Source organism: Notamacropus eugenii, chromosome 5, assembly GCF_028372415.1.
Source record: "Notamacropus eugenii isolate mMacEug1 chromosome 5, mMacEug1.pri_v2, whole genome shotgun sequence".
NCBI classification, from domain to species: domain Eukaryota; kingdom Metazoa; phylum Chordata; class Mammalia; order Diprotodontia; family Macropodidae; genus Notamacropus; species Notamacropus eugenii.
This window is the reverse complement of record NC_092876.1, coordinates 103,500,375-103,527,018: the sequence shown is the minus strand read 5'-3', so window position 1 is coordinate 103,527,018 and position 26,644 is coordinate 103,500,375. Positions and strand designations below refer to the sequence as shown.

The 26,644-nt window shown below is 38.2% G+C and overlaps 1 protein-coding gene across 1 annotated transcript in view; it reads left to right on the top strand.

Moving 5' to 3' along the window:
- VPS36 (vacuolar protein sorting 36 homolog) overlaps nt 1–26,644 on the top strand; it is a 51,288-nt gene that overhangs the window by 9,203 nt on the left and 15,441 nt on the right. Inside the window, exons 2-8 of the mRNA XM_072610453.1 lie at nt 1,651–1,719; nt 6,077–6,147; nt 11,127–11,241; nt 13,635–13,724; nt 14,716–14,802; nt 25,268–25,300; nt 25,395–25,472. Of these exons, the coding sequence (XP_072466554.1) occupies nt 1,651–1,719; nt 6,077–6,147; nt 11,127–11,241; nt 13,635–13,724; nt 14,716–14,802; nt 25,268–25,300; nt 25,395–25,472 (543 nt within the window). The remainder of the gene's footprint in view (nt 1–1,650; nt 1,720–6,076; nt 6,148–11,126; nt 11,242–13,634; nt 13,725–14,715; nt 14,803–25,267; nt 25,301–25,394; nt 25,473–26,644) is intronic.

The window sequence follows — 26,644 nt, the reverse complement described above, 5'->3', positions numbered from 1 at the left end:
TCCCCTCCCTTCCTGTCCTATCCCATCCTGTCCTCTCCCAAAACCTTACTGGGACGCCCTTGGGCCCCTGCCTAAGGGCTCCTCTTGACCCTCCTAGCTTTAGAGTGATTATCATTAGTAACTGTTGCTGTTTCCTGCCCAGCCTGGTGTTTTTCTTTTTCTTGGCCTCATTAAAGGGCTACTTCTTAAACAGGCCTATTCAATGAATGAGCGTTGCCTCACCCTAATAGAGTACTGCAAAGACCTTGGCCTAAAGGGCCCAAGGTCTTCCAGTGCATCCTGGGTCATTTCCAGTCATCCTGATGAATATCTGGTCACTGGATTCAGGTGGCTCTGGATTAGTGAGGCTGGTGACCTACACAGCCTTCCCTTACTCAAAACAAAGTCAAGTGCAAATCATGTCATCATTTCTGTGATGGCATGGTCTTCTTTGGCAACGAAGGATGAACACAATCCTGTGAGTAGATGCAGCTGGCTGAATGGGGACCCAGCTAGCTGGGTAACTCAACTCCTCCTCTCCTGTCTGCCTCCCCCTCCCCTTCCTTCTCCTCTCCAAAGGACAGTAAATTTGGATGGCCAAAACATGCCCTGTTGACTTGGGTTTTACTGTTGTCTTCCCTTCCCTTCTTCCTGTTCTGTCCTGTCCTGTCCTCTCCCAAAACCTTAAACCTACTGCACTCTGAAACTGAATGCCAATGGGCCCCTGCCTAAGGGCTCTTCTTCACCCTCCTAGCTTTAGAGTGATTATCAATAGTAACTGTTGCTATTTCCCATCCAGCCTGATGCCAAGGGGCCATGCCCTGGCTACTTCTTAAACAGGCCTATTCAGTGAATGGGCATTGCCTCACCCTAAGTGAGTACCTGCAAAGACCTTGACCCAAAGGGCCCAAGGTCTCCCAGTGCATCCTGAGTCATCTCCAGTCATCCTGATGAATATCTGGTCACTGGATTCAGATGGCTCTGGAGGAGAAGTGAGGCTGGTGACCTGCACAGCCCTCCCTCACTCAAAAAGCAAAGTCAAGTGCAAGTCATGTCATCGTTTCTCTGATGGCGTGGTCTTCTTCGCCAACGAAGGACGAACACAATCTTACCTGCTGTTCATCATGTAACAGCATGTAAATCAGTAGGATATATGCATGTTTTTAAAATTATTTTAAGTTTTTATTTTAAAAGTTTTTATTTAACTTTTTAAAAGTTTTTTTTGACACCACAATCACTTCCCAATAAGGGATTCCCCTGTAAGTACCTTCCTTTACTTACAGAAAAAGATTTAAGCAGAATTGTCTGATATAGGAACCAGCAGGAGAATATGTCTGCCTGTATGAACATTTCTGTCTTTTTTCTTATTCAATGGTTAACAGTGTTTCTTATGCTGAATTTGTGATAAACTATTTCTAAAGTATTTATAGTGTAGCAATAAAGCACACTGTTAATGACATTTAATCTAGAAATGGATTGCCATTTCTCTGTGGTGGACACTTGTGGTAAATTTGGGGGAGAACCTGGATAAATGCTGTTGCTGCGCAGAATGGATGGGCCTGGAAAGAGACGTCCCGAACTGATTAAATGACAGATTCGGTTGAGTGTTTGAGTGTGTTATTGGGTAATTCTCAGTACCATCAATGAATATCATATGATGCTTCTTTCTAGATCAAATTTGATGCCGGAGTCCTCCTCCTTAGCACACATCGCCTCATTTGGAGAGATCAGAAAAATCATGTAAGTTTACATCTTTTGCATTTTACATTTTGCCTCTGTGAAACCTTTTTTCCCCTGGGGAAGGGGTGAGGAACCTGCAGCCTTGATACATGTGGTCTTCTAGGTCCTCAAGGGTGGCCTTTGCCACATATGGCCTTGAACCCCTAAAAGTATATAGAGATATATTAATATTTATTCATTGTTAGCCTGTTGGGGTCACATCTCATATGACATTCCTGAGAGAATTGAGTAAGAGAGAGGCTGACACAGAATTTTGTTGCCTACTCTCAGTTGCTTTCATCAACTCCAGAAGAGTCTGACTCGTTGGATGTTTTGTAGAAACTGGGAAGAATCCTGGAAGCTCTCTGATTCTCCACACTGGTCATAACCCTCTATTGAAACAGCATTGCCTCTTGATACATTACCAAGTACATACCATACACAGCATTATCATGATTGTGGTAGGAAAAGTTCCCGTAGGTAATGAGAATGAGATAGATAAAAGCAGGCCTTTTGTAATAACCTCAAGGGAGTATAAATTGCATTCCTTCCCTCTACTATTGGGGGACCTGTTAGTCTTGGGATCAGACCATCCTTTGTCTAGTTCTGGGCTTGCTACAGAGGTGCTGAATCAATGCCTGTTAATTGATCAATTGGTTGGCACTTAACTAGCTGGATGACGGAGACAAGCCACTTACCTTCTCTGACCCTCTGTTTCTTCATTTGTAAAATGGGAATAATAATGCTTGCAATACCTACATAGTAGGATAATTATAAGGAAAGTACTTTGTAATCCTTAAAGTACTGCATAGATTTGAGTTAACCCAGCAAGATTAGAAATTTTTCCATTTTTAAAGACTTGCACAGGGTGACTCTGAGTTTTACGTAATACCTTAATCTGAGGAGCTTGAAAAACTTCATGGACATTAGGCCCAGTCCTGGTAAGATAAGCAATTTTTTTGAGAGTATTAACAAAGAACAGGATATTTTGAAGCCCTCTGATACTATTATGCTCTGGAACAGAAGCAGGTGACCAATTTACAGTTATGGACTTTAAAAATTCTTCTCTTTTTCAAAGTGCCTTTGTATTCTTTTGGCAGAGGTTGATTTACCAATATCAGTTAACCTCAAAGTATTCTATGAAGAACTTTAAGCCAGGCCACTCGAGGATCATTTAAAAGAACCCATTATGGTTACCCTGAAGAAAAGACTTAAATGAGTGGGACAAATAGGTTGAAGTTAAGAGAGGCAGATTTTATTTCTCTGAGAAGAAAAATAATTTCTAATGATTAGAGTTTTTCTAAAGCTTAAAAGGCTGCCTTGGAAATTAGGGAATTCTCTATTAGTCATTCAATCAACAGGTTTTACTTATCTACCAGGCACTGATTATAGTAGGCACTGGGGAGACAAATCCAAAGAATGAAACCTAGTCACAGAGGGCTTGCGATCTACTGGACAGACAGCAATGATAAATAAGTAGAAAAGGAAACAGAAATAAATATGAAGTAGTCAGTCCAAGGTAGTTTGAGAGCAAGGGTACTAGTGGGAGCATCAGGAAAGGTTTCATGTAGGAGACAGTGCTTGAGCTGCCCCTTAAAGAAAAAGGATTCTGTGAGGCAGTGGTGAGGAGGGAGCACATTCCAGGCACAGGGAATGACCAGTGAAGCCCTCAGAAGGGAGTTGGAGTATCCTATATGAGGGGCAGGGACAGGGTTGAATTATAAAATTTAAGTGAATAGATAGGCCTAAGGGAGAAAGGTAGATGGAAGCCATGTTATGTAGGGCTTTGGAAACTAAACAGAGGAGTTTTTGTTTTATTCTAGGGGTAACAAGAAGCCACTGGAGCCGAGTGAGCGGAGGAATCATATGGTCACATTTTTGTCAGTAGTGTGTAGGTAGGATAGACTACAGTGAAGGGAGACTTGAGGCAGGGAGACTAGTTGGGACCTACTATTGCAGTGATGTAAGTGAGAGATGATGAGAGCCTGAGCTAATGTGGTGGTTGTGTAAATAAAGATAAAGGGTCGGGTGTGAGATACATGAAGGTGGCATTGGCAAAATTTGGCAGCTGTTATATATGGGAGGTAAAGGAAAATGAGGAATTGAGGTTAATGCCATGAATATAAACCTGGGACACTGTAAGGATAAAGTATCTCAGACAGACTTGGAAGAGAGACAGCTTAGGAGGAAAAATAATGAGTTTAATTTTGGAATTTAAAATACCTTTGGAGCATGAGTTTGAAATGCCTAGAAGGCAGTTAAAGGTGTAGAACTGAAGCCGGGAGATCTGGGCTAGATACATAGATCTGGGCTAGATACATAAATCTGGGATTATCTGCATAGAGAAGATAGTTAAATCTATGGGATCTAATGAGGATACTAAGGAAAAAGATAAGAAGGCTGAGGAAAGAATCTTGGGAAACACCCACAATTGGGGAGTATAATATAGATTATAAACTAGCAAAGGAGAGTAAGAAAGATTGGTCACATAGGAGGGGAACAAGGAAACAACAAGAAAAACCTAGAGAGAAGAGGGTATGTAGGACAAGAGGGTGACAGCAGGGTCAAATGCAGTAGATAGGTCGGAAAAGACCAGGACTGAGAAAAATCACCATTATTTTTGGTAACTAAGAGATCATTGGCCATTTCAGAGAGAGCAGTGATGGGACCAGAGGTCATATTGCAAAAGATTGAGGAGTGAGAAAGTGGAGGCAGATAGTGTAGACAAATTTTTCATGGAGTTTGGCTAAGAAAGAGAGGAGATATAGCCATAGGATGGTAGGGTGTAGTGAAAGATTGTTAAGAGTGGAGAAGGCTTGAACGTATTTGGAAGCTGTAGGTAAGGAACTAGCTGATAGGGAAAGTTTGCAGATTCAAGAATGGGGATGGTTAAGGAAGCAGTCTGCTGGAAAAGATGGAGAGGATCAGATGAAGTGAGCACGTAGATTTACAAGAGAAGGGTCATCACTTGGTCAAAAATTGGAGAGTGGGAGATGATGTTAAGCGATTTTGAGATAAACAGAAGAATGAACTTACTTTGGATGGTCTCTATTTTCTCAGTAAAGAAGCACAGTCTTCCGGAGGATTTAGGAGCTATTTAGGAATAGCTTCTCTGGTTAATGAGATAATAAGTCAGTTAGGGAAGAATAGAAGGATTGTCTTGGTGCACTTAGGGCCCTTAAGTTACATTACATTACGTTCAAGCGGAGGTGACATGATGACTTTTTGAAGATGTTCTCAGGTGTAGATTAGATGACCTTTGCAGTTCCTTACAACTCCAAGATTCCCTGCTGTGTTTTGTATTCCCAAAAGCCATTTGACTCTTCTTATTCTAAGGTACATTATTCAGATTGTGGCTTATTCATTCTCTCCTGTTTTCTTTGGTTGTTTGCATTTTCTCACTTGGGGACCAGGTAAAAGAGAAAATGTTAAATTGTTAGTTAAATTTGCTTTGATGATTATAAAATTTTACTCATTTTTATTACTACTTAAGGCATGGCAGGTGTTTGGTTTTTTTTTTTTTTTAAGTATCTTAGGGATGCTTAATGACCAGAGAGACTTTCTGTTCATCTGGTTTCTCATCCTTGCTCCATTACTGGTTTACCTTCTATTCTGGCATTGCGTGTCCTTGATAATTCAAAACATGCTCATGCCCACCATGGGTCTTTAACTCTTTGGTTTGGTATACAAGATGACAGCCAGGCAGCATCAAAGCCTTCTTATTGAGATAGATGGACTTAAGCAGTAGTGAGAAGTTTGCTAGTTAAAAACTCTCAAAAATGTTTAGTGAGGATGTTAACATTAACCATCAAGAACTGGTTTTATTCATCATTGATTTCTCCTTGTTCTGAACTTCTGTAACTCTTGTTGTCTCTACCCCTCACCTTGCTATTTAATCCTTACTTCCGTCTTTTGTTACCTATTTGTTTTATGGTCCTTGTCAGAGTAGTGGAACTAATATAGAACCTACATCCCTTCACTCCGTCTTCACTATCCTCAGATTTTCTTGGTTCTTTTCTATTGTCTTTGTGTTCTATATTTATACCATTTTTCTGTGTTAGGGACTTAGGTTTTTGTGAATCATTTTTTGTATAAATCAGATAAAGTTAGTCTTGAGTCTGAAGGAACTAGCCTAAGGAGCTGCTTTGGTAACTTCCCCTGTCATCACCTAAGGGAACACGGCAGGTTTTTGTCTTTGGGTTGGTCTCTCCCTCCCTCCCTCCACAGAGTCCTTATCAGAGTGCAGCTGATAACATTACCGAGGTGGCCCAGAGTAGCTGCTAAATGAATGTTCATTGGACACTGAGTACTGACTACTACGAAGCAGAGCACCCAGACAAATCTCACACTCTTTTATCTTGTGTTGATTATACCATAGGAATGTTGCATTGCTATTCCTCTTTCCCAAATTGTATTCATTGAAGAGCAAGCAGCTGGTATTGGAAAAAGGTAAGGTTTTATGTGATCCTATTTGTTGAATATGTTTTTTATTAAATTTCTCTCCTTGATTGATTTAATGTTATGGCATGAATTGCAGCTGGTTGAAACAGTGACTAGACTGGGAACAAGAAGACTGGAGTACAAATCCAACTTCACACTCCTCCATCTGCCTCAGTTTCCTCATCTGTAAAATGGAGATTATAATAGCTTTTGCCTTCCAGGGTGTTGTGAGGTTCAAGTGAGATATGTGTAAAGTGCTTTGCTGACCTTAAAGTGGTATGTAAGTGCTAGCTCTTGTCAGTGGTGTTATTATTTTATTATTACAGCATTTTGGTTCTATATAAACTAGCTACCTGACATTGGTCGGGGGGTCCTGAATATGCTATTTTTCTGTACTTGCCTTCTTGACATGAAATAATGTCTCAAAGTATCTTAAAGCTTATGTATAAGCTATAAAAGTACATAAGGAAAAATGATAATTTAAATGTCTTCTCTTTGGAGCTGATTATAATGTTTACTTCCCATTTTTTGTTCCTTAGGCTACTATGTTATGTATTGGTTCAGGTAACTTCAAATGACCAAATATACCCAATATCAATAAGTTTAGGTTCTGTTTTTTGAAAACATGAGCTGGAGGAACCCCTGACTTCCCAGTTCTTCAGTTGGCTCATTTCCCATCACCTACTTAACTTCCATTCCACCTCCACTAAATAAAGAGCTGGATGTATCCTTGATCTTGCCATCACCCACCAGTATTCATTCCACTTGTATGTTCATGAGCTTTGAAATTTCTTTATCAGATCATAATCTTTTATCATGCTATCTTACTGCCTGTCTTATAACCCTTAACTCTGTTCTTTGTCATCATTATGACCTCTATTCCCTTCATTCCTATTTATGTCCTGCTGAATGAAACTGGAGAAAATCGTGAAACTGTGCTGATTGAATGCACTACCCATTTATGTTATACATTCTTGACCCTCGCTGCAGCAAGCATCCTTTTATATCTCCCTAATGTAGTAACTATCCTCTCACCGCAGTGACTTTTCCAGACCTGTTCATCCCTGCTTAAAACCTCTTGTAGCTTCCCCTCTTCCTCCTCCCTCTCAGCTGAAGATGGCCTCATACTTCCAGAAAAAAATTGAAGCCTAATGCTTTGAATGCTCTCTTCCCCTTTGTTCTTCATCTCAGATGTCTTACCCCACTCTCTTGCTCTTTTCCAATTTCTCACATGAGGAGATGCCACAGCAAACGAAGTGTCAGCCTCTCCTTCTGCCTTCTTGAGCACATCATCATGCCCACTGTCTCATTCATCTTCAGTCTCTATCTACTGGTTGCCTCTGTACTGCCGACACACATGCCCATATCTCCCCCATCATTAAAACTCTCCCTCACTGCAGTCATCCTCACAAGCCATCATCCTCATCTCTTTTCCCTTTCATGCTTAAATTCCTTATGAGAGCCCCTTCGCTTCCTGTCTACATTCTGACTTTGGACCTCAGCATTTGTTTCAAACTTCTCTCCATATACTTGGCACATCTAAAATGGCCTGTTCTCAGTCCTTTTCCTCCTGGACCTCTGCAACCTCTGATGCCTTCTTTTCCTGGATACTCTGTCCTCTCTACATTCTCAGAATGCTGCTTTCTCTTGGTTCTCCTGCTGCCTGTCTGAAAGCTCCTAAGTCTCTCTTGTTGTCTTCATTCAGGTTTGCCCCTTTAACCACTGACTGTGGGGATCTCCCAGGCCCTGTCCTGGATCCTCTTCTCTGCTCCTTCTCTTTCATCTGATGGTGTTTCTTCATCTTCTGTGGATTCAGCTATCCTCTCTTTGCAGATGATTATCTGATCTCCCTAACCTGACACTCTCCTGACCTCCATTCTCACATCACCAACTGCCTGTTAGACATCTTGAACTGTATATCCCATAGACATTTCAAATGCAGCATGTTCAAAACAGAACTTGCTAACTTTTCCCCCAAATCCTCTCCACTTCTGAATTTCTCTATTACTCTCTAGTGTACTGTGAGACTCCTAGTTATCCAGGTTCACAGCCTTAGTGTCATCCTTGATCCTCATTCATCCCTCCCCCTATAGCCAGCCTGTTGGCAAGGCTTTTCTCTACAATCACATCATCTTTTGTCTTAGTTTCCTTCTCTCTCCTCTCACAGCTTCCCCCGGGTACAAACCCTCATCATATCGCACCTATTGCCAAAGCTTTCTTGTTCATTTCCCTGCCCTTGCTGTCTCCTTACTCTAAACCATCCTCCACTCGGTAGCCTAAGTGATCTTCCTAAAACCAAATCTGACCATTTAACTCCCTCCCCAAGCCTGACTCACAGAGCTTAAGTGGTTCTCTACTGCCTCCAGGATCTGTTATGAAATCTTCTGTTTGGCATTTAAAGCTCTTCATAACCTGCCCCTAGATCTCAGAGATTCAGACCATTAGATAATAAGGGCTCTCGCTGGTGTCTATTTGGGACCTCAGAGGCCCTGACCCCTGGGATTTCTTGGTTCAAGTGCTGCAGCAATGCTTTGGTCACTGCCTGTCACACTACACTCCCTGGGTGTCCATGGTCTCTTCTCAGAGAAATCTTTCTCAAAGAAATCATGTGCTCCTGCTGCCTCCAAACACAGAGCCATACAGGCTAGATGTGTCCCTGTCCATCTTTGGTGATCCTGGGAGGCTTCTCTGTCCTGACATTGGCTTTGTTCGCAGCGTTCTTTCCTATTATGTTTGTATGGTTCTGAGGTGGAAGAAATCATCTTGCAGTTTAGTTTGTGGATTTCTTGACACTCTTCAGACACTATTCTGTCTGCGGTGATGATAGGAGTAGGTATAGGACAGTTTGGTAGGGTAGTCCACCTCTTGTGTTGGGCCAGAAGCCTGGGAGAAAGATTATGTTGTAGAATAGTTCTATACACTGAACCTTTAGCATTTTGTTATTCTTGCTTATCGCTCCTCTCCTTGCTTAATGAAATGATAAAAAAGTGTGTGTTGTATACTGATGTCAAATTGTTTGCCTTCTTGGTAAGGGAGGGAAAGCACAGGGAAAAAATTTGGAACTCAGAATTTGTAAGAGAACATTAAAATTGTTTTTGCATGTAAATTGGGAAAAGTATTAAGTTAATAAAAAAATGAGAAAAATTGTATGTGAAGAAGTCGTGAGGTTAAAGAATTATCCTTCTGCCATGCTGTAGGGAAATCCAAACCAGACTGATTTTTTTGCGCTTCATTGGAGATATCTCCAATGAAGGGCAAAAAAATCAGTCATTCCCCCATGTTAATTGCTGAACTGTTTTCTTTAGCCTAATGCTTATGGTTTTTTCAGGTCCACCATTCAGGTTGTCTAGTTTCTCTCCCCTGCTCCTCCTTGTGGCTTTTGGCACATCCCACAGCTGCAGCAGGAGATGGTTTGCACAGGCACTTTTTAGAAACTGCTAATGCTTTTGTCTACTCAGAGCCAGTTTAGCCCTGATTTCTGTGGCTGTGGTTTTGGTGCCTTGCTAGATGAATGGTTTCAGACTATGACTACAATTGTTCTTGCCCAGTTTTTTCTTTCTAGTTTTCCTTAATATTTCCTTAATATTAAGAATAATTATAAGTCTGGTCCAAACAAATAATCCCAACATTAACATATAGGGCTTTAAAAGTTGCAGTCCGCTTTGCACATGTTAACTCATTAGATCATTATGATAACTATGTGAGGTAGTTGGTACAGGTGCTATATTTCCATTTTGCAGATGAGAAAACCAAGAATTGCAGAGATTAAATGAATTGCCCACGATTACTTAGAGTGCCAGAATATTTTACATGGTTTTCATTGAAACCACTAAAATATTTGATACTCCAAGTAGACTCGCAGCATGATGTTTATTCAATAAATTCAGTTGCCTGGTGTTATTCAGACTTTATGGGTAATTGTGTAGACAGGATCTGGTTCAATTATCATGTCCAATAGAGGAGTGGTTGCACAATTGCGCCATTTTTAGTCAACTATTCTTTTAAAAAAGGATTATAATTTAGAACATCAAAAGATCTCTGATTTTTTTTAATGGGTTCCACCAAAAGATTATAGCTCCTCCATGTCTTAAACAATTTCATGGATTGCTCTGGTTCAAAAAATTCATCACCCTTTTGGTAATGTGGTTCTCCATGCTTTATTAGATTGGGAACCAGCAAAAATGAAGGCTTTTTAAAGGCTTACACTTGACGTTTCCCAGCTTGTCTGTAGGAAGGACCTGTCAGAGCTTGTTCTGTGCTGGCCTAACCTTTGGGAGCCCAGGGTTCCCTCTGTGTCTGGGTGGAGCGTTGGAACAGGACTTTATTGACGGATAAAGGAATTATAAGGGCTGTAAATTAGATGTGTGGATCACTTTCCTGATCATTATGAGCCACTTTTTGGTGGTCTTTTTTAATAGCAAAGAGCAATATTGTTTCCAGAGTTGTTTTTGTTATGAAGTATCTTTCTACATCATGTTGTTGATGAAGTAGGGTTTTCCCATAAGTGATGGTGTAAAATATTAGTTTTGGATGTATTTTAATAAAATGTCAGGGGCTGGTTTTATACAGATAAGTTAATGTCCCATTAATGAAATCAGTGTGTTTCCATTTAGCTAAGGTAGTGTGTTTTGGCAGAAGTTAAAGGTAATTTTGTAACCTCTAGGGATGATTTTACAAATGGAAAGCCCTGAATAAGCACCACCTGAAGTATAGCGACCTCACTTTGACTTTATATTCTAAAAATGTCATGTTTAATTTATAGATTATAGCCAGTTTCTTGGAATCTTTTGATTTTTATGCTATAAGTTTTAGTTTGAGTGGCATTTGTATCTGCTCAGTAACACTGAACTTATAGTCACCTTTTCTCCGGGGTTTTCTTGTATTGAACTTTTGTGAGAACTGATGGGAAATGCACTCAGTGTTAGTCAAAATAGAATTGGAGGTATTACTAAACACAGTGGCATATTGAATGGGTGTTCTTTCTTTAGTGCCAAAATAGTGATTCATCTTCACCCAGCTTCTTCCAACAAAGAGCCTGGCCCTTTCCAAAGCAGCAAGAGCTCCTATATCAAGCTTTCTTTCAAAGAGCATGGCCAGATTGAGGTAAGTTCATGTAGATATAGGTTTGATTAGAAGTACACATGTCATTGTCTTTTATGTAAGTGTCTCTTACATGTTAGAATAACATTGCACAATGTGCCATTCCCCTTTCATGATTATTTTAAATATTTTTTATATTGTTTTTTACATTGATAAGAATTATCCATGTCACTACATTGTAATGTGCAAAGAACTAATTGTGACACAGACCAGATAACAATAATAATAACCAATACTTATAAATCATTTTAAGGTTTAGAACAGTGTTTCTTGAATATTTTTTGCTTGTGGCACATTGTTCTTTTCTGTGCAGAATTGTACACCACCATGAGTCTGTCTTGACTCCAGTCCATTCTCCATTCATCTGTCAAAGCATAGGTCTGACCATGTTACCTCCCCAGCCCAATAAACTCCAGTGACTCCTGCTACCTTCATGATCAAATGTAAGATCCTCTGTTTGGCGTTCAAAGTTCTTTATAACCTGCTCCCCACCTCCCAACCTTTTCATTCTTATACCTTACACATATGCCCACAGGCAGCTAGATAGCTCAGTGGATAGTGCCAGGCATGGAGTCAGATGTCGAATCTAGCCTCAGGCACTTACTAGCTGTATGACCCTGGGCAAGTCACTTAACCTTGTTTGCCTCAGTCTCCTCATCTATAAAATGAGCTGGAGAAGAAAATGGCAAACCACTCTACTGTCTTTGCCAAGAACACCCCAAATGGGGTCACAAAGAGTCGAACACAACTGAAAAATCACTGAACAACATACACCTTCTCCCCCTGCTCCAAACTTACTCTTTGATCTAATGACATTGACTGTTCCTCAAACAAGACACTTTTATCTCCTGAGTCAGGACATTTTCACTGGCTACCCCCTATGCCTGGAACGTTCTTCCCTTCTCATCTCTGCCTCTGGCTTTCCTGGATTCCTTCAAGTCCTAACTAAAACCCTACTTTCTACAGGAAGCCTTTCCTGATCCCTTTTAATGCAGATGCCTTCTCTTGGTTAATTACGATTTATTATGTGTGTAGTTTGTACATAGTTCTTTGTATGTTGCTTTCCCCCATCAGATTGTGAGCACCTTGAGAACGGGAAATGTCTTTTGCCTTTCTTTGTGTCTCTGTTGCTCAGCCCAGTTCCTGGTATGTAGTAGGTGCTTAATAAATGCTTATTGACCCCTGACTCTAAGGGAATTGACTTAGTCATATGGTTGCAAGTGTCAGTTCTCTACAGTGTGTGGTTTATCCAGCACATCCAGCACAACAGCTGTATGGTAGAGACAAGTTTGAACCTCAGTTTTTCCTCCTGTCAAGTTCAACCTCTTTGGCCTATTACCCTCTTAGCCTTAACTCAGGACCACCAGATCTCTGAAATAATAAATTTCATCAGGTTAAGGCTATGGTGAAAGTGGGGGCATGAAGCAGTGATGGTCAAAAAGGTGAGGCTGGAGGTTAGTAATTTCTTTCTGTTATGCCTTTGGTTTACTATTAAAAAGTGCTAGAAGTTGTTGTTGACACAGTAAGTAGTTGAGTTGAAGAGGCATCAGGGAAGGACACAGAGTGGGAAAGAGTAGAGTGGAAAACCTTTCTAATGCCTTGGTGAAAGGACCATTACTGTAAGGAGATAGAGACACACACCCTCAGGGCCAAGTTGGTACACATACATATGCACACTCACCTAGAGCTCATTGACACACTGGTTCTCGAGAGCACAGTTCACAGCTTCTGGAGAAGCAGTTATTGTCAAGGACTTCACCCAAAACCCCCACCCAGTCATACTGATTTCTTGACTTTTTGTGCTTGGTGTTTAGCGTTCTTAGTTTCTACTACATCGATGCATAATTGTTGGGATGTTGCTTTAGGAGCGTTAACAGGTCATTTTGCATTTGTTTTATTTCTCTGCCTATCTTTTTCATGCCCTGTTTTTGGTTATCTCTTTAGAGCACCCAGTGCACAGTAGCTACTAAGGAAATATTTAGTGATTGAAGTCATTAGTGTAGCTAAAAGTTACCATCTCCTTTTTGCAAAAATAGGAATGTGGGGTTCCTGATTCCTGCCTTCATATTTTAACTAGATACATTATCTTTAATTCCTTTTTTGAAAAATTACTGTACATTATTTCTGACATTACATTCACTTTAATACAAACTACACCATAGGCAAATGAAATGTCATTTGTAAACTCTCTGTAATTTAGGACATTTTTGTTGAGACCTTGTATAAGCAGCTAGTTCCTCTTGCTACTGGTGCCTCAGAAAACAATTGTTTTTGAGAGCACCATGCAGAGTGACTGAAGTAATGTTTAGCTATTGCATGTAAGAGGGAAGAGATTGGGAATAATGTCATAGAAAGGTTCTACAGATTGATGATCTTAACTTTACTCATTTACACAGTTTTATAGGCGTTTATCAGAAGAAATGACTCACAGAAGATGGGAGAATATGCCAGTGTCCCAACTAATGCAAAGGAAGAGTGGACAACAGGTATTTTTTAAACTCTAATTTGATATTTTTCTATATAATCACAGAAGGAATAATACGTATTATAAACAAAGCTTTCCAAGAGCAAAGACATTCTGATTACCAGCTAACTCTGACAGAGCAGAATTTCATTTCTTCCAAGTGATTCATGATAGAAAGTACAGTTATATGTTGCTTAATGGAAATAGACAACTTTATTTTATTTTTAAAAATGGATTTTTATTGATGCCTATTAAAGAGATTACTTCAGGAAGAATCCTATATAGGAGGGCATTTGTCAAGTTCTAAATTAATCACTGTGATTACATAGAGATATTCATACTTGAAAACTGCTTCTAGAAGTATTGCAGTGGCAGAAGACAGAGCTGACAATTTGAGGTCCAGTGGAGACTTCATTAAAAATCTTGTATAAGCTACACTCTCAGTTCAGATAACGATAATAATAATTACTGACATTTATATAGCATTTTGGCTTTAGTGTTTGCGAAGAACATTTTTCATATTTCTTTTCATCCTCATAACAGTCTTGTGAGGTAGATATTATGGGTATTTTCTGGATGGGGAAACTGACTCAGAGAGTGACTTGTTCATGGTGACACAGTTAGTTATTTTTGGAGGTGGATTTTGAAATCTTCCTGATTTCCACTCTAGCATTTTTCTGAGGATACCACACTCAACAAAGAGTTTCAAGTAACAGAAACATGAGGGGAAAGTAGGAAGTGTTGATAATGTACCTAAAAATATATGGGTAAATTTATGCATTTGTTTATATTGAGTTTTTTTTTCTCCAAGGATTTAGAGAGTACTGCTATTGAGCCATCTGATAAGGGGATGTTTTGAAAGGAAGTTGGATGAAAGAATATGCTCTGTTGACAGCCTCATTCATAATTTTACTTTGGTTCTTTGTAGACCCTTTTCCTCTACTGGAAACAGTGTGGTGGGTGAAAAAGGTCTGAAATTTCCTTCCTGAATCCTGTGTGTTTTTGTTTTTCAGCCAGGAAGAATAAGGGCCGTTGGAATTGTAGGAATTGAAAGGAAGCTAGAAGAAAAGAGAAAAGAAACAGACAAAAACATTTCCGAGGTAATTATTGCTCTGCTTCCAGGTCACCTTTTCCTTTGAGCCTATATGCATTCATTATTGTTTTTAGATACAGCTGTGATTCATTTTCTCGTATAGACTGCCATTTGTAGGTGCATAAAGTCACATCCGCTTTTAATGCATCTCTTTATCTTAGATAGATGTGATTTAACCAAACACGTTTTTCAGAAAGATGTTAAAAGGAAGACAGATCTGCTCCTTTTGAAGTTTTAACTTAACTGGTTAGAGATGTGCTTTTGAGTAGAAGGTTCCAAGCATTAATTCTTCTTTCAGATTAGTTGACTTAATGTAGAGGAAAAATTCCATTACTAACCCTGACAGCATGTCTCACAAGTTTGAGTTGTTGGTAGTAGGAGCTACCAAACAAGAAATGTCTGAATAGAGGGCCATCATATAGAAGAAACCATAGAAAGAAAATTTTAAATAGAATCTTATCTAATAAAGCTAAATATGCACTAAGTTATATGCTTAGTTGATAGAGCTAAGGTTATTTGTAGTTTTCCATGTTTAATATAGACATATGATCTACGATTCCTATGTGATACAGTTAAAAGAAATCTCTAATAATTTCTGAACAAATTAATTCCATTTTCAGCTGATACTTCTGGAAGTCACTAAAAGTATATATCATGAAAATGTCAAAATCTAAAATAATGATACAGTTCACAAAAATTGTTTAGCATATGGCCCATAGTTCTAAAGTTAGATGGTGCTTAGTGGTTACTTAACATATGGATAAAATCTCAATATTCAATTTGTGGTTAAATCTGAAGAAAGAGATTATCTAATACATTTTATACTTCATTTTATACCTACTCTGAGTCCATTGTGACTGACTTCCTGGGACTATCCAAATTATCTTGTTTTGAACTTTGTTGTGTTGAATATTAGGAATAAGTGAACCATTTGTTCAGACTTGGAATTATTTATTTTACTAAGATTTGATCTGTGTACTTCCTTATGCTAGGTTTACTTTTGTGCCTTAATATTATCTCATAGTTTTCAAACAAATACCCAAATTGAAAAGGTGTTATAATAAGGATTTTATTGGCATCTGGACTTAGGGGGTAATTGCTCAGTCCGATGCTATCATCCTTAAACAAACTGTAAACCTTTGACTCTTTTGAGGCCTGCTACTAATCATTACCTGGGTGCACCACAGAATGGTTTTTCCACAACACATCTACTCCTCTTTCTATGCGATTTTTGCCCTGTTGTTCTATAAATCCTATATAGAGAATCTTCCAGAATATCCAGAATTCTACTTATCCTTTTATTGTCTTGGAGTACATATATACTGCTGGGCTTATCTCTCTGTTATGTTTCATTTTGGAATGTGGCATGCCCACCTGCTGTACCTCAATTTTAAATATGCTTCATAACAATAGTAGTAGTAGTAATAGCATTTTTATAGTGTTTTAAGGTTTGCAAAGCACTTTGCATATGTTAATTTAATTTGATCACTACAACAATCTCATGGGGTAGCTGTTATTATTTTCTCTATTTTACATGAGTAGATTGAGGCAGTGCAATTCCTAAGGACATACAGGTGATAAATGTCTGAGGCTAGATTTGAATTTAGATCTCCCTGACTCCAAGTCCTGTGCTCTATCCACTGTGCCTCTTAGCTCCATGGTTTGGTTTTTTTAAAATATCTCATATGAATGAAAATTACAGTGAAGTCTATGCCTTACTACTTCGTTTTAAAGGAACCTGCCAGCTAGAAAAATTTCAATCCAGTTGTAGATAACATCACTACTTGATTTCTGTACCTGGACTCTTTATGACTTTTTTGAAATTTTCCATGGTGCTCTTGAAGGAAATTCCTAATAATGAATAAAGGGTAGGAGATACAGATTTTATTTTATTCATGCTGATTCCACTGATTAACTTTTTGTGTCTTAGGTTGGCAAGTCAGTTTATTAAAACATGTATTTATTGAGCAAGTCCAATGTTATGGAACTTGGCAGGGGAGGTGAAGGTAAATAAAACACAATTCCCACCCTCGTAGGGAGATTTAGACTTATATACAAATAAATATGATATAAAGTAGAATGTGAAAGTGAAGAAGAGGTGCAGGGTACCATGAGAATTTATAGGAAGGAGGAATTTTAATTCAGGGAGGACCGAGGAAGGCTAACTGGCGTTTGAATTGAGCCTTGAAAATGAGTAGGACTATAACTGGCAGAGATGTGGGAGAAGGCATTCCAGGCACAGAGGAGCTCTGTAGCTCTGATACAGAGATATTCAGATCTGGAGACTGAAAAAAAGATGCTTTTTCATTAGCATATTCTTTATGTTGGCATCAATAGGCCCCTTGGTAGGCAAGTCACTTTCAAACAGATTGTCTTCAAGCCCACTAGGAGCAGCTAGATTTTATAATCACATCATTGCTTGTAGCAACAGATTCACTAAGAAGTCTTTGTCAAATTCCCTATTTCTAAGATTCTTTATAGACTCTTTCTCTCTCTCTCTCTCTCTCTCTCTCTCTCTCTCATTAAAGATCTTTTTGAGTAGATGAAGTATGATGTTCCTGCTCTGTGCCAGGCCTGTGCTAGATGTTGGGAATACAAGTACAGTAAAAGTGATAACTCTCTGTTTGCCAAGAATTCCACTCCTGAAGACCTTGGCTCCCCAGAAATATTTACACATATGCTATATAGGGCATTATATTAATCCATCTAGAACAATATCTTCTGAGAAAGAAGGTATCTTAGGAAATGTGATTCCTTGTCAGTATCCAGGTTTTAGAGATTCTGTTGTAGCCCAATTTTAAAAGCAAAAATAGGAAAGGTTTTATTTAAATGACTTAATATTTTGGACCATTTTTGTCTTCTGTTGGTGGTGGAATCTTTTGGATTCAGTCATAAAATTAATAATGGTAATGATGGTGAAAATACTTTATTTATATAAAATAGTTTGTGGACTGCTTTCAGGTACATATTTTCATTCATTCCTCACAATGACCCTAGAATGAGGCTGGGGCAGGTATTATGATTCACCTATTTATAGTTGTAGAAGTTGAGGCATTCTTCCTCTGAGGAATCAGAATAAGGATAAGTGACTTGCCCAGAGCGAATGTGATAAATCTGAGACTAGGCCTCAGGTCTTTTAGTTCTTATTTCAGCCTTCATTTCACTACACTGTGTTGCGTTGGCTAGTTAGCATGAGTCCATGGTCATTGAATCTAGCCACAGTAAACTACAGGGAAATAATGCTCTGAGCAGAAAGATGTGCTTGAATAGTAGAGAATCTGTTGTTTTTCAGGTTTTTTTTTTTACTCCTTCCACCAATCAGATCCGTTGCATATGCCTTCATCAGGGAGTTCTCAGGAATTCTCTGAGACAAGACAATGTTAAGTGACTTGCCCAAGGTGCCACAGATAACGAGTCCAGAATTTGAACACAGGTATTCCTGACACCAGCTATGCTAGATCTAATTTGCCAGCACTTCCCTCTTACCATTCTCTTGGTGTAGCTGTGCACTTGGCACCCTGCTTGAAACTTCACGGGTGACTTGGAATTGATGTGTGGTAAAAAGAAAGTGAAAAGGTGCATGGGCTGGGGGACCTGATCCCGAGGCAGGATGGCCTGCAGGCAAGGCCCTTTTTGTGCTTGCAATTCATATTCCTTAGACACTTCTGACTTTGTGACCCTGGACAAGTCACTTAATCTTTCAGTGTCCACTTTCAAATGTCAAAGACTCTACGTACATTCATGAATAGTTACAAACCCACATTGATAAGAGGGAATTTACCCACTGGAACTGCCCTAAACCCATGAAATCACAAGTGCAGACCAAATCTCTCCCCATTCTCTCCTTCTCCCAGAAAAGACAAAACAAAAAATAAATAAACTGGAAAATCAAATTACAGTGGATAGTTAGCATGATCGAGTGGGTAAATTGCTTTTACTTGAATGTGTGGTAAAGTTCTCTCGCTCACTTTAAAGGAGAGGTGACTTTAAATATGAAAGAAATGAGGGAGCAGAAACCAAGAAGCTTTCATTTTATATTTTCCTAATTACTTTAATTTAAGTATTTACTAAAATACCTTACAGCAACTTGAAATCTGTTTTTGGTTTATAATGGCTGAGGGAAAGAGAACTGAATGTTCTGTCAGAGGACCTCAAGTCAAATTTCAGGTCCGCCATTTGCTGTGGGACCTTGGACAGACCATTTCATCTTTTGGGGCCTTAATTTTCTCAGCTCTAAAATCGGAAAATTGAACTGGATTACCTCTAAGGGACCTTCCCATTCCTAATATTTATAATTTAGAAGTGATTTACATGTACATGTATGTTTTCCTTATGGATTTACTAGTATTTACATATAATAGATGATATTTTTCCAAGTGAAGATATAGTATATTATGAATAGAGTAATTTGATACATTAAATATATCATTCATTTTCTTTCTTTGTTGCTGAGAAAAGAACCCTATTAGCACTTTGTATTTTCAAAGTTTTTGCGTGTAAAATCTGTTTGTGTATGTGTGTGTGTGTGTGTGTGTGTGTGTGTGTGTGTTGTATGTTCAAAAAAAAGGCATGGCTTTTAGCTTGTCCCTGGCTTTCAGTGTTAGAAATGACTTAATTTCAGAGCTGGTGCCCAGAGTTTCCCACAAAAGGTTTCCTGCATCTGCTGTTTGTTGCTGATAAGAATCCAGCATTTTAGCCTTTGTTTATCTGAGGAAATTCCTGTTAGGTGTGTGCATATTCCCCTTTGTTTCCAGGACTGCCCTTGTGTTCAGAAGAATTTTATAGAACACACTATTCATTTAGCAAAATCCTTTTGTAGATAGACAGTATTCTACATATACAGAAAAGACCATAAGCTTATTTCAGTTTAATTATTTTTTAAAGATATATTCAGAACAATTTTTTTAAAAGACATGATGGTTAGCTAAGTGAGAAATAACATTTGTGTGGGCTGCACATTCATTGAAGGACATCATAGAAGGGTTGTCTCCTTTTGATCCGAATTGGATTAGATGACTCCAGAAGTTTTTTCTGATTTTTAAAATACTAGGATTCAATGAAACTAACAGGTTCTTTTATGCTGAGTGTACATTTTCAGTATTTTTTGATACTTTGATAAATCTCTTTCTCTGGAGACTTCCTCCATTAATGCAGTCTGCAGCCCACCCATTCCTTCTCAGTCTGGCGACCCTTGTCCACATCTTCCTATAAAGCCTTCGTGGGGGAATCCACCCAAAATGCTGGTCTTCCTCTGAATCACTTCACAGTTCGTGGTTTTTAAAGCCTTTCATAATCTGGCATCTTCCTCCCTTTCCAGGCTTCTTATACCCCATTCCCCTCCATGTACTCCCTGATCCAGTGACATCGGCCTCCAGCTGAGCCTCACACGTCATGCTCTCATCTCACAATTCTATGCCTTTTCACTGGACATCTCCCAGGCTTCTCCACCCCCTCACTTCACTGGCTTCCTTCAAGTCTTCCTTAAAGTCCCATTTTCAACTAGAAACTTTGCCTTTTCCCCTTTAATGCAATTATCTTCTTATGAGAGCCCCTCCAGTTTATATGTTGTTTCTATCTGTTATCTGCATGTATCTTATTTGTGCATAATTGTTTGCCTGTTGTCTCCCCCACTAATGACTGGGAGCCGCTGAGAACAGGGACTGTTTTTTGCTTTTCTTTGTATTGTTAGCGCTCCTGCTATAGCGCATAGCACTTAGTAGTGCAATCTCCTTATTAAAAAATGCTAGTGTGCTTGACTTTTCCTGACCAGAGATATGGGTTGTCCACTTACCCTTTGTTCTTGATATATGAGCAGTCTACCTTTCTTTTCATATATCTCTCTGGTAATATCCTTTAAGCCTCATGTCCTAGTCATATGGGCTCTGTACCTTTTCATTTCCCTTTGTTGGGGTGACCCACAGCTTTAATATTTTGAAGACTATGGAATGAATGTAATGGAATACTATTGTTCTATAAGAAATGATGAGCAGTTGGCTTTCAGAAAATCCTGGAAAGACTTCTATGAACTGTTGCTGAGTGCAGTGAGCAGAACCAGGAGAACACTGTACACAGTAACAGTAACTCTGTGCAGTGATCAACAATGATTGACATAGCTCTTGTCAGCAATACAATGAATGATCCAAGACAGTTTTTAAAGACCCATGATGCTATCCACATCCAGAGAAAGAACTATGGAGTCTCAGTGCCGATCAAAGTACGCTATTTGGTTTTTGTTTCTCATTTTTCTTCTGATTCCTCTTTCACAATATGACTCGTGGAAATGTGTTTAATATGATTGTATACATATAATCTGTATCAGATGCTGAAAAGAGGGAGAGAGAAAAACTTTGAACTCAAAATTTTACAAAAATGAATATTGAAAACTATCTTTACATGTAATTGCAAAAAAATAAAATACTATTATGAGGAAAAAATAAAAAAAAATTTTTCAAAAAGTATTTGGAGGAGTTTCGGGGAGAACTCAGGTGAGTCCCTGTCGTTATTCCACTATCTTGGCTCCACCTCCACTTGCTTTCTTTAGTCAGCAAATGTCATCTTCAAACAGGGGCATCTAAAAGACCTTCCAATCTTTTAATTTGAACTTTGCACTGAAGATTCTCCATAGCAATGGCAAACATTTTAGCATATATACAGCTTCCTGTTTTATGCCTCACTTGAGATTAATAATTATAGGCTCACCAAATAAAGAATTGTCTTTCAAAGAATTTTATATGATTTTGAAAATTGAATGGGATTATACCCTGTTGTTACATCCTTTAAGAAAGAGTCATTAAGAGAGTCTTTGAGAAAGGTAGTTTTTTGGTTAACAAAATAAAATGTTTTGGGTATTTTTTAGAGCCAACAAAGCATGAATATGGGCACATCTAGTATTCTCTACACCTTTTAGTCAGTGGCATCTTTGTTCTAAAAGTGCAATTGTGAAAGCCTCCTTGTTTCCTTCTCCCACTTTCATCATTGAGGATTTCAGAGCAAGTATGGATTATCTTCATACATTTTATAGGAGAGGAGACATGATGGTTGATGGTTAGTGAATGTTTCTTAATTGCCCTATTTTCTGTATTAGTAAGATCTGTGATTTTTCCAAATGTTTTGGTACTCTTTCCTCCTTCAGATATCCTGAGAATCAGTCCTTTGTTGGCCTCCAGATCTATCTCCTTTAGTGAGGTAGTGTGAGAAAGTGGAAAAAGTGTCGGCTCTGGAGTCAGAGGACCTGTGTTCAGATCTCACTTTTTACCTCTATGAGCTTGGCCGGATCGCTTAATCTCCTTGGACGTCAGTTTCCTCCTCTCTGAAAGGGTCTTTGAGGTTCTTTTTAGCCTTAGGATCACAATCCTTTAATAATAACATTACAGATTTACTTTGTATAGACATGGCCTGATCCAGGCTCTTATGCCATCTTTGTTTTCTTTGGTGCCCTTCTTCCTCATGCAGCACATCAGGGACTGTGATTTTAGAGTCCAGTTGTGATGCCTATACTGTCATTGATTGAGGAAAAGGTTTGTTATGAAAATCCTTAGGAACTGTTTCAACTTCCCCTCTGATGTTTTCCTTCTAAGGTCATCTTTAAATACCCCCAAGATCTGACTTAGTTGGTTCTCTTTTCAAGGTTTCTGCAGACTTGCTTTTTCTCTCTAATGTATTTTGCTGCACTCTTCATAATCCTTTATCATCTTCCTCTATCAGATTCTACAAATGAATTTATAAATTGGTGTTGCCCTTGGCTGCCTTATTTCTTTACTTGGCAAGAAGATCAAGTATTTGCTACCAGAGGAGGTTTCAAGGCTTTTTTTACTCTCCTCCTTATGATGATTGATTTATATGGGTTAAACTTCCTTAGGAATGGGCATATCTATGAAATATCTCCTTTCTATCCATTTTTTTGGCTTCAAGTACTTGTTTAAATAGGTTAGTTTGGAGTTGCCCCAATGTGTGTCATCTTTTTTTTTTCCCCTAATTTAGCATTCATTTTAATTTTTGCTGTAACATGTCCATGGGCTGAGTGTATAGTCAGTTGACTCAGAAATGAGAAACCACCTCAATAACTAGTCATTCCCTGTTAGAATTAGTTTTTGAAATACTATTTGGCACTTACCATGCTCAGCACCCTCCAAATTTCTTAAAGTATCTAGGCAGTTTAGTGGATAAAATACTGGGCCTGGAGTCAGAGATCTGAATTCAAATCCAGGCCTTCAGACACTTACTAGCTGTGTGAACCCTCACTTAACCTGTGACTGCCTCAGTTTCCTGAACTGTAAAAGAGGGATCATAATGTGCCTACTTCCCAGAGTTGTTATGAAGATTAAATGAGATGGTATTTATAAAGCACTTAGCACAAAACCTGGCACATAGTTGGTACTTAATATATGTCTATTCCCTTCTTTCCTCCTTCCTTACAGCATTCATGATTTGTTGGCACGTGAGACTTTTGAGAATGTCTGCTAGTCTTTGTTTCTTACTTCTGAACCATGTTTTCAGCATATTTTTTGCTGCTCTCCTATATTCTTACTTTGAGATTAAAGTCACCAAGTATGAAAATATATGTCATTTTAGAGGGTCTTATCAAATTCTTTTTAGAATGTTTCTCTTCATTCCTTGCAAAAGATATTAGCACATAAGCTGCAGTTGTCTTCATGGTGGTCTTTTTGCAAAGGCTTATCATGACCACTGCATTTGGATATTGTCTCATGAAATCAGCCACCACATTCCTTTATTTTCTTCTCTGATGAAACCTGCAAAATATCTTCCCATTTAGCTTCATTTTCCTTTTGTCTTCTGGTTTCAATTAAAAATCTCAAGATTAAGATGATTCATTTTCTGTAGTAGTAAGTATATCCACTCCTTGATCATTGGACAAAGACTTTACATTTAGAATTCTAACACCCAAGTCAATGTGATCTGAAAACTGGTTCTTATCACTTCTGCCTACTTTTTTCTATGACCCTTACATTATCACTACAGAAGGAAGTATGCACAGAATTGACATTTTAAATTTTACTTCATTTTATGGGTTCCTATAGCCAAAGAATTCATCACCAAGTCATCTAGATGATGAACCTACCTGCACTTAAGTAGGCTGGACCTTGGGAGAGAGATATATCCTGTTTCTGGAACCTTAATCAGAACCTTGCCAGCATGGGAGAAACTGCTGAAGTTTATATTTTGCTGGCATAGTCACTGAGTGAAGGATGAACAATAGCCCCATCCTTTTCACAGTAGAACTTCATGATGACTTGGAGGAAAATTTCAGTAAATTAAGATAATTTATGTTCCACATTTAAATTAAGTGATGAGATATATGAGTCATGATGGGCATTGTTGGAGGGAATACCCATAGTGATGAGATCACAGATCCGTTGAAGTATACTAAGAGGTCATATATTAAAGATTGACTTATTTATTGAAGTAGGTTTTAGCTGTAGATCTAGCAGTGTTTTTGTCAGTCTGTGTGTGTTAACACATGTGCCTGCATGCACACGCATATCTGTGTTTTTGAATCTAACCGTATCCATCATATCCAACAATACGCAGCCAGGTCCTGATTAATTAAAAAAACAATTAGTGACATGAAATAGTCATGTTATTCAAATTTCTACTGCATGTTTCCTTTGGACTGGAACCAGTTATCTTGTTTTATGTAATTGTAACTTCAGCGAGTGCAAATTTGGTGACCCCTTCCCTAGGATTCATGATTTGTACTAAGACCAAACTATAAAAGTTTCAGATAAAAGCCACTATTCAAAGCATGTAAGTACAAAATCACCTTTCTATTAAAGTCAGAAGTGCACCCCACTGAATATTTCTGCAACTGTACTAGCCATTTTTGACTAGTAAAGCAACCCCACTAAAAATACCTTTGGTTCTTAAATTCTTAGTGAGGGAAATCAAATGACAGCATTTATTACTGGTTTAATGGCAAAGGAAATTATGTTCTCTGAAAGCAACTTAACTATTTCTGGTATGCCATTTTGTTTTTTAAACCCATAAAAATTTGTTGTTCAATTTGTTTCAGTCATGTAAACCCATTTGGGGTTTTCTTGGCAAAGATACTAGAGTGGTTTGACACTTCCTTTTCCAGCTCATTTTACAGATGAGGAAACTGAGGCAAACAAATATAAGTGACTTGCCCAAGGTCACACAGCTAGGAAGTGACTGAGGCCAGATTTGAATTCAGGAAGATGAGTTTTCCTTATTTCAGGCTCAACCTTCGTTTTGTTTTTTGAGGAAATTAAAAAAAATTATTTAGTTTAATTGAAGTTAGCATATTTGTATTCATCAATAGTGATTTTCCAGATTCCTTAAATTATTAGAAAGTTTTGTGTATTTCTTAGAGGGACCTTCTTTCTTTCTCCAACTTATAATGAAACTGTCAAAGGAAGTTAACTTTCATTGTTTTAAAACATCTGAATCCATTTAGATCCATTCCATTAAAACTTCATTGTTTTTCATTTCAGGCTTTTGAAGACCTAAGCAAGCTCATGGTCAAGGTATCTTAATTTGCATTTTTAAAATATTCATAACAATTGTATTGTTTTAAAGCATATTTTGTAAATAGAAAATATGGGTACTTTTTTCTGACAGGCAAAGGAAATGGTCGAATTATCCAAATCTATAGCTAATAAAATTAAGGATAAACAAGGTGACATCACAGAAGATGAAGTAAGTACTAGTTTTGCGTTTTTTTAGGACTGAAAGCCAAATATACACACATAAGTACATACTTATATACTTATTACACATACAAATATACACACATAAGTACATGCTTATAAACTTATACATACTTATATATACACAAACGTACGTAAATATATATAAATAAATACAAATAGATAAATAATATGACTACATGTTTTGGGGGTGAACCTTTTAACCCAGTTTTTGTTCTGGGCGCTTGAAATTGAATGAAAACACTTCAGAAGTACAAGGCGTCTTAAAGGCATGTCGGCTGTGACAAGTAATAGATGGGTTTTTAGAAAGTGTTTTCTTTAAATATAAATATCAGGGTGCTAGGAATATTATAAAAGGAGAATAAAAGGTGATCGTTTTCTACAACCTTTTTGAAAATCAATTTTCGGGCACAAAATTGTTTGAAGTTGAGGTTTTTGAGGGTATTTATTCTAATGATAACGTAAAGGTAATTGTTACCTTTATGTTCTTAACTGCCAGCCTAGTGAGGCGAGGAAAGAGTAAGATGACAAGGTAGAGGAGAAGGAGGCTATATTATTAAATTTATCCAGAGTATTGCTAGAAATCCTTCCCCTGTTACAAATAATGAAAGATTATAAGTACAATGTAGGAATTTGCAGAGAGGAAGATTTAGATTCTTCATTCAATTTAAAGAAAAGATTGTAACAGTTAGGGCCAGCCCAGAGTGATGGGCAGCTCGGTGGCTCAGTGGGTATTTCCTTAGATGCTCATTAGCAGTGTGGCCCTGGGCAAGTCACTTAACCATTTTTTGCCTCAGTTTCCTCCTCTGTAAAATGAACTGGAAAAGCAAATGATTAACCACTCTAGTATTTTTGCCAAGAAAACCCCAAAGGGGGTAAAGAAGAATCGAGGGTGACTGAAAACAACAGAAAAACCAAAAGAAAGATAGATTGCCTTGGGAAGATAGCGAGTTTCCCTTATTGACGTTCTACAGATGGAGGATAGATGGCCCTTTGTTGAGAATGTTATGAAAAGGATTCTTTATCATGTACTAACTAGACTAGATGACTCTTCAAGTCCCTTCACATTCCAAAATTCTGTAAATTGGAGGGGGTGAGGGAAGAATTAATAATAAAGTATTTAATTAAACATTTAATTTATGGCCAGGAGAAATAAAAGTC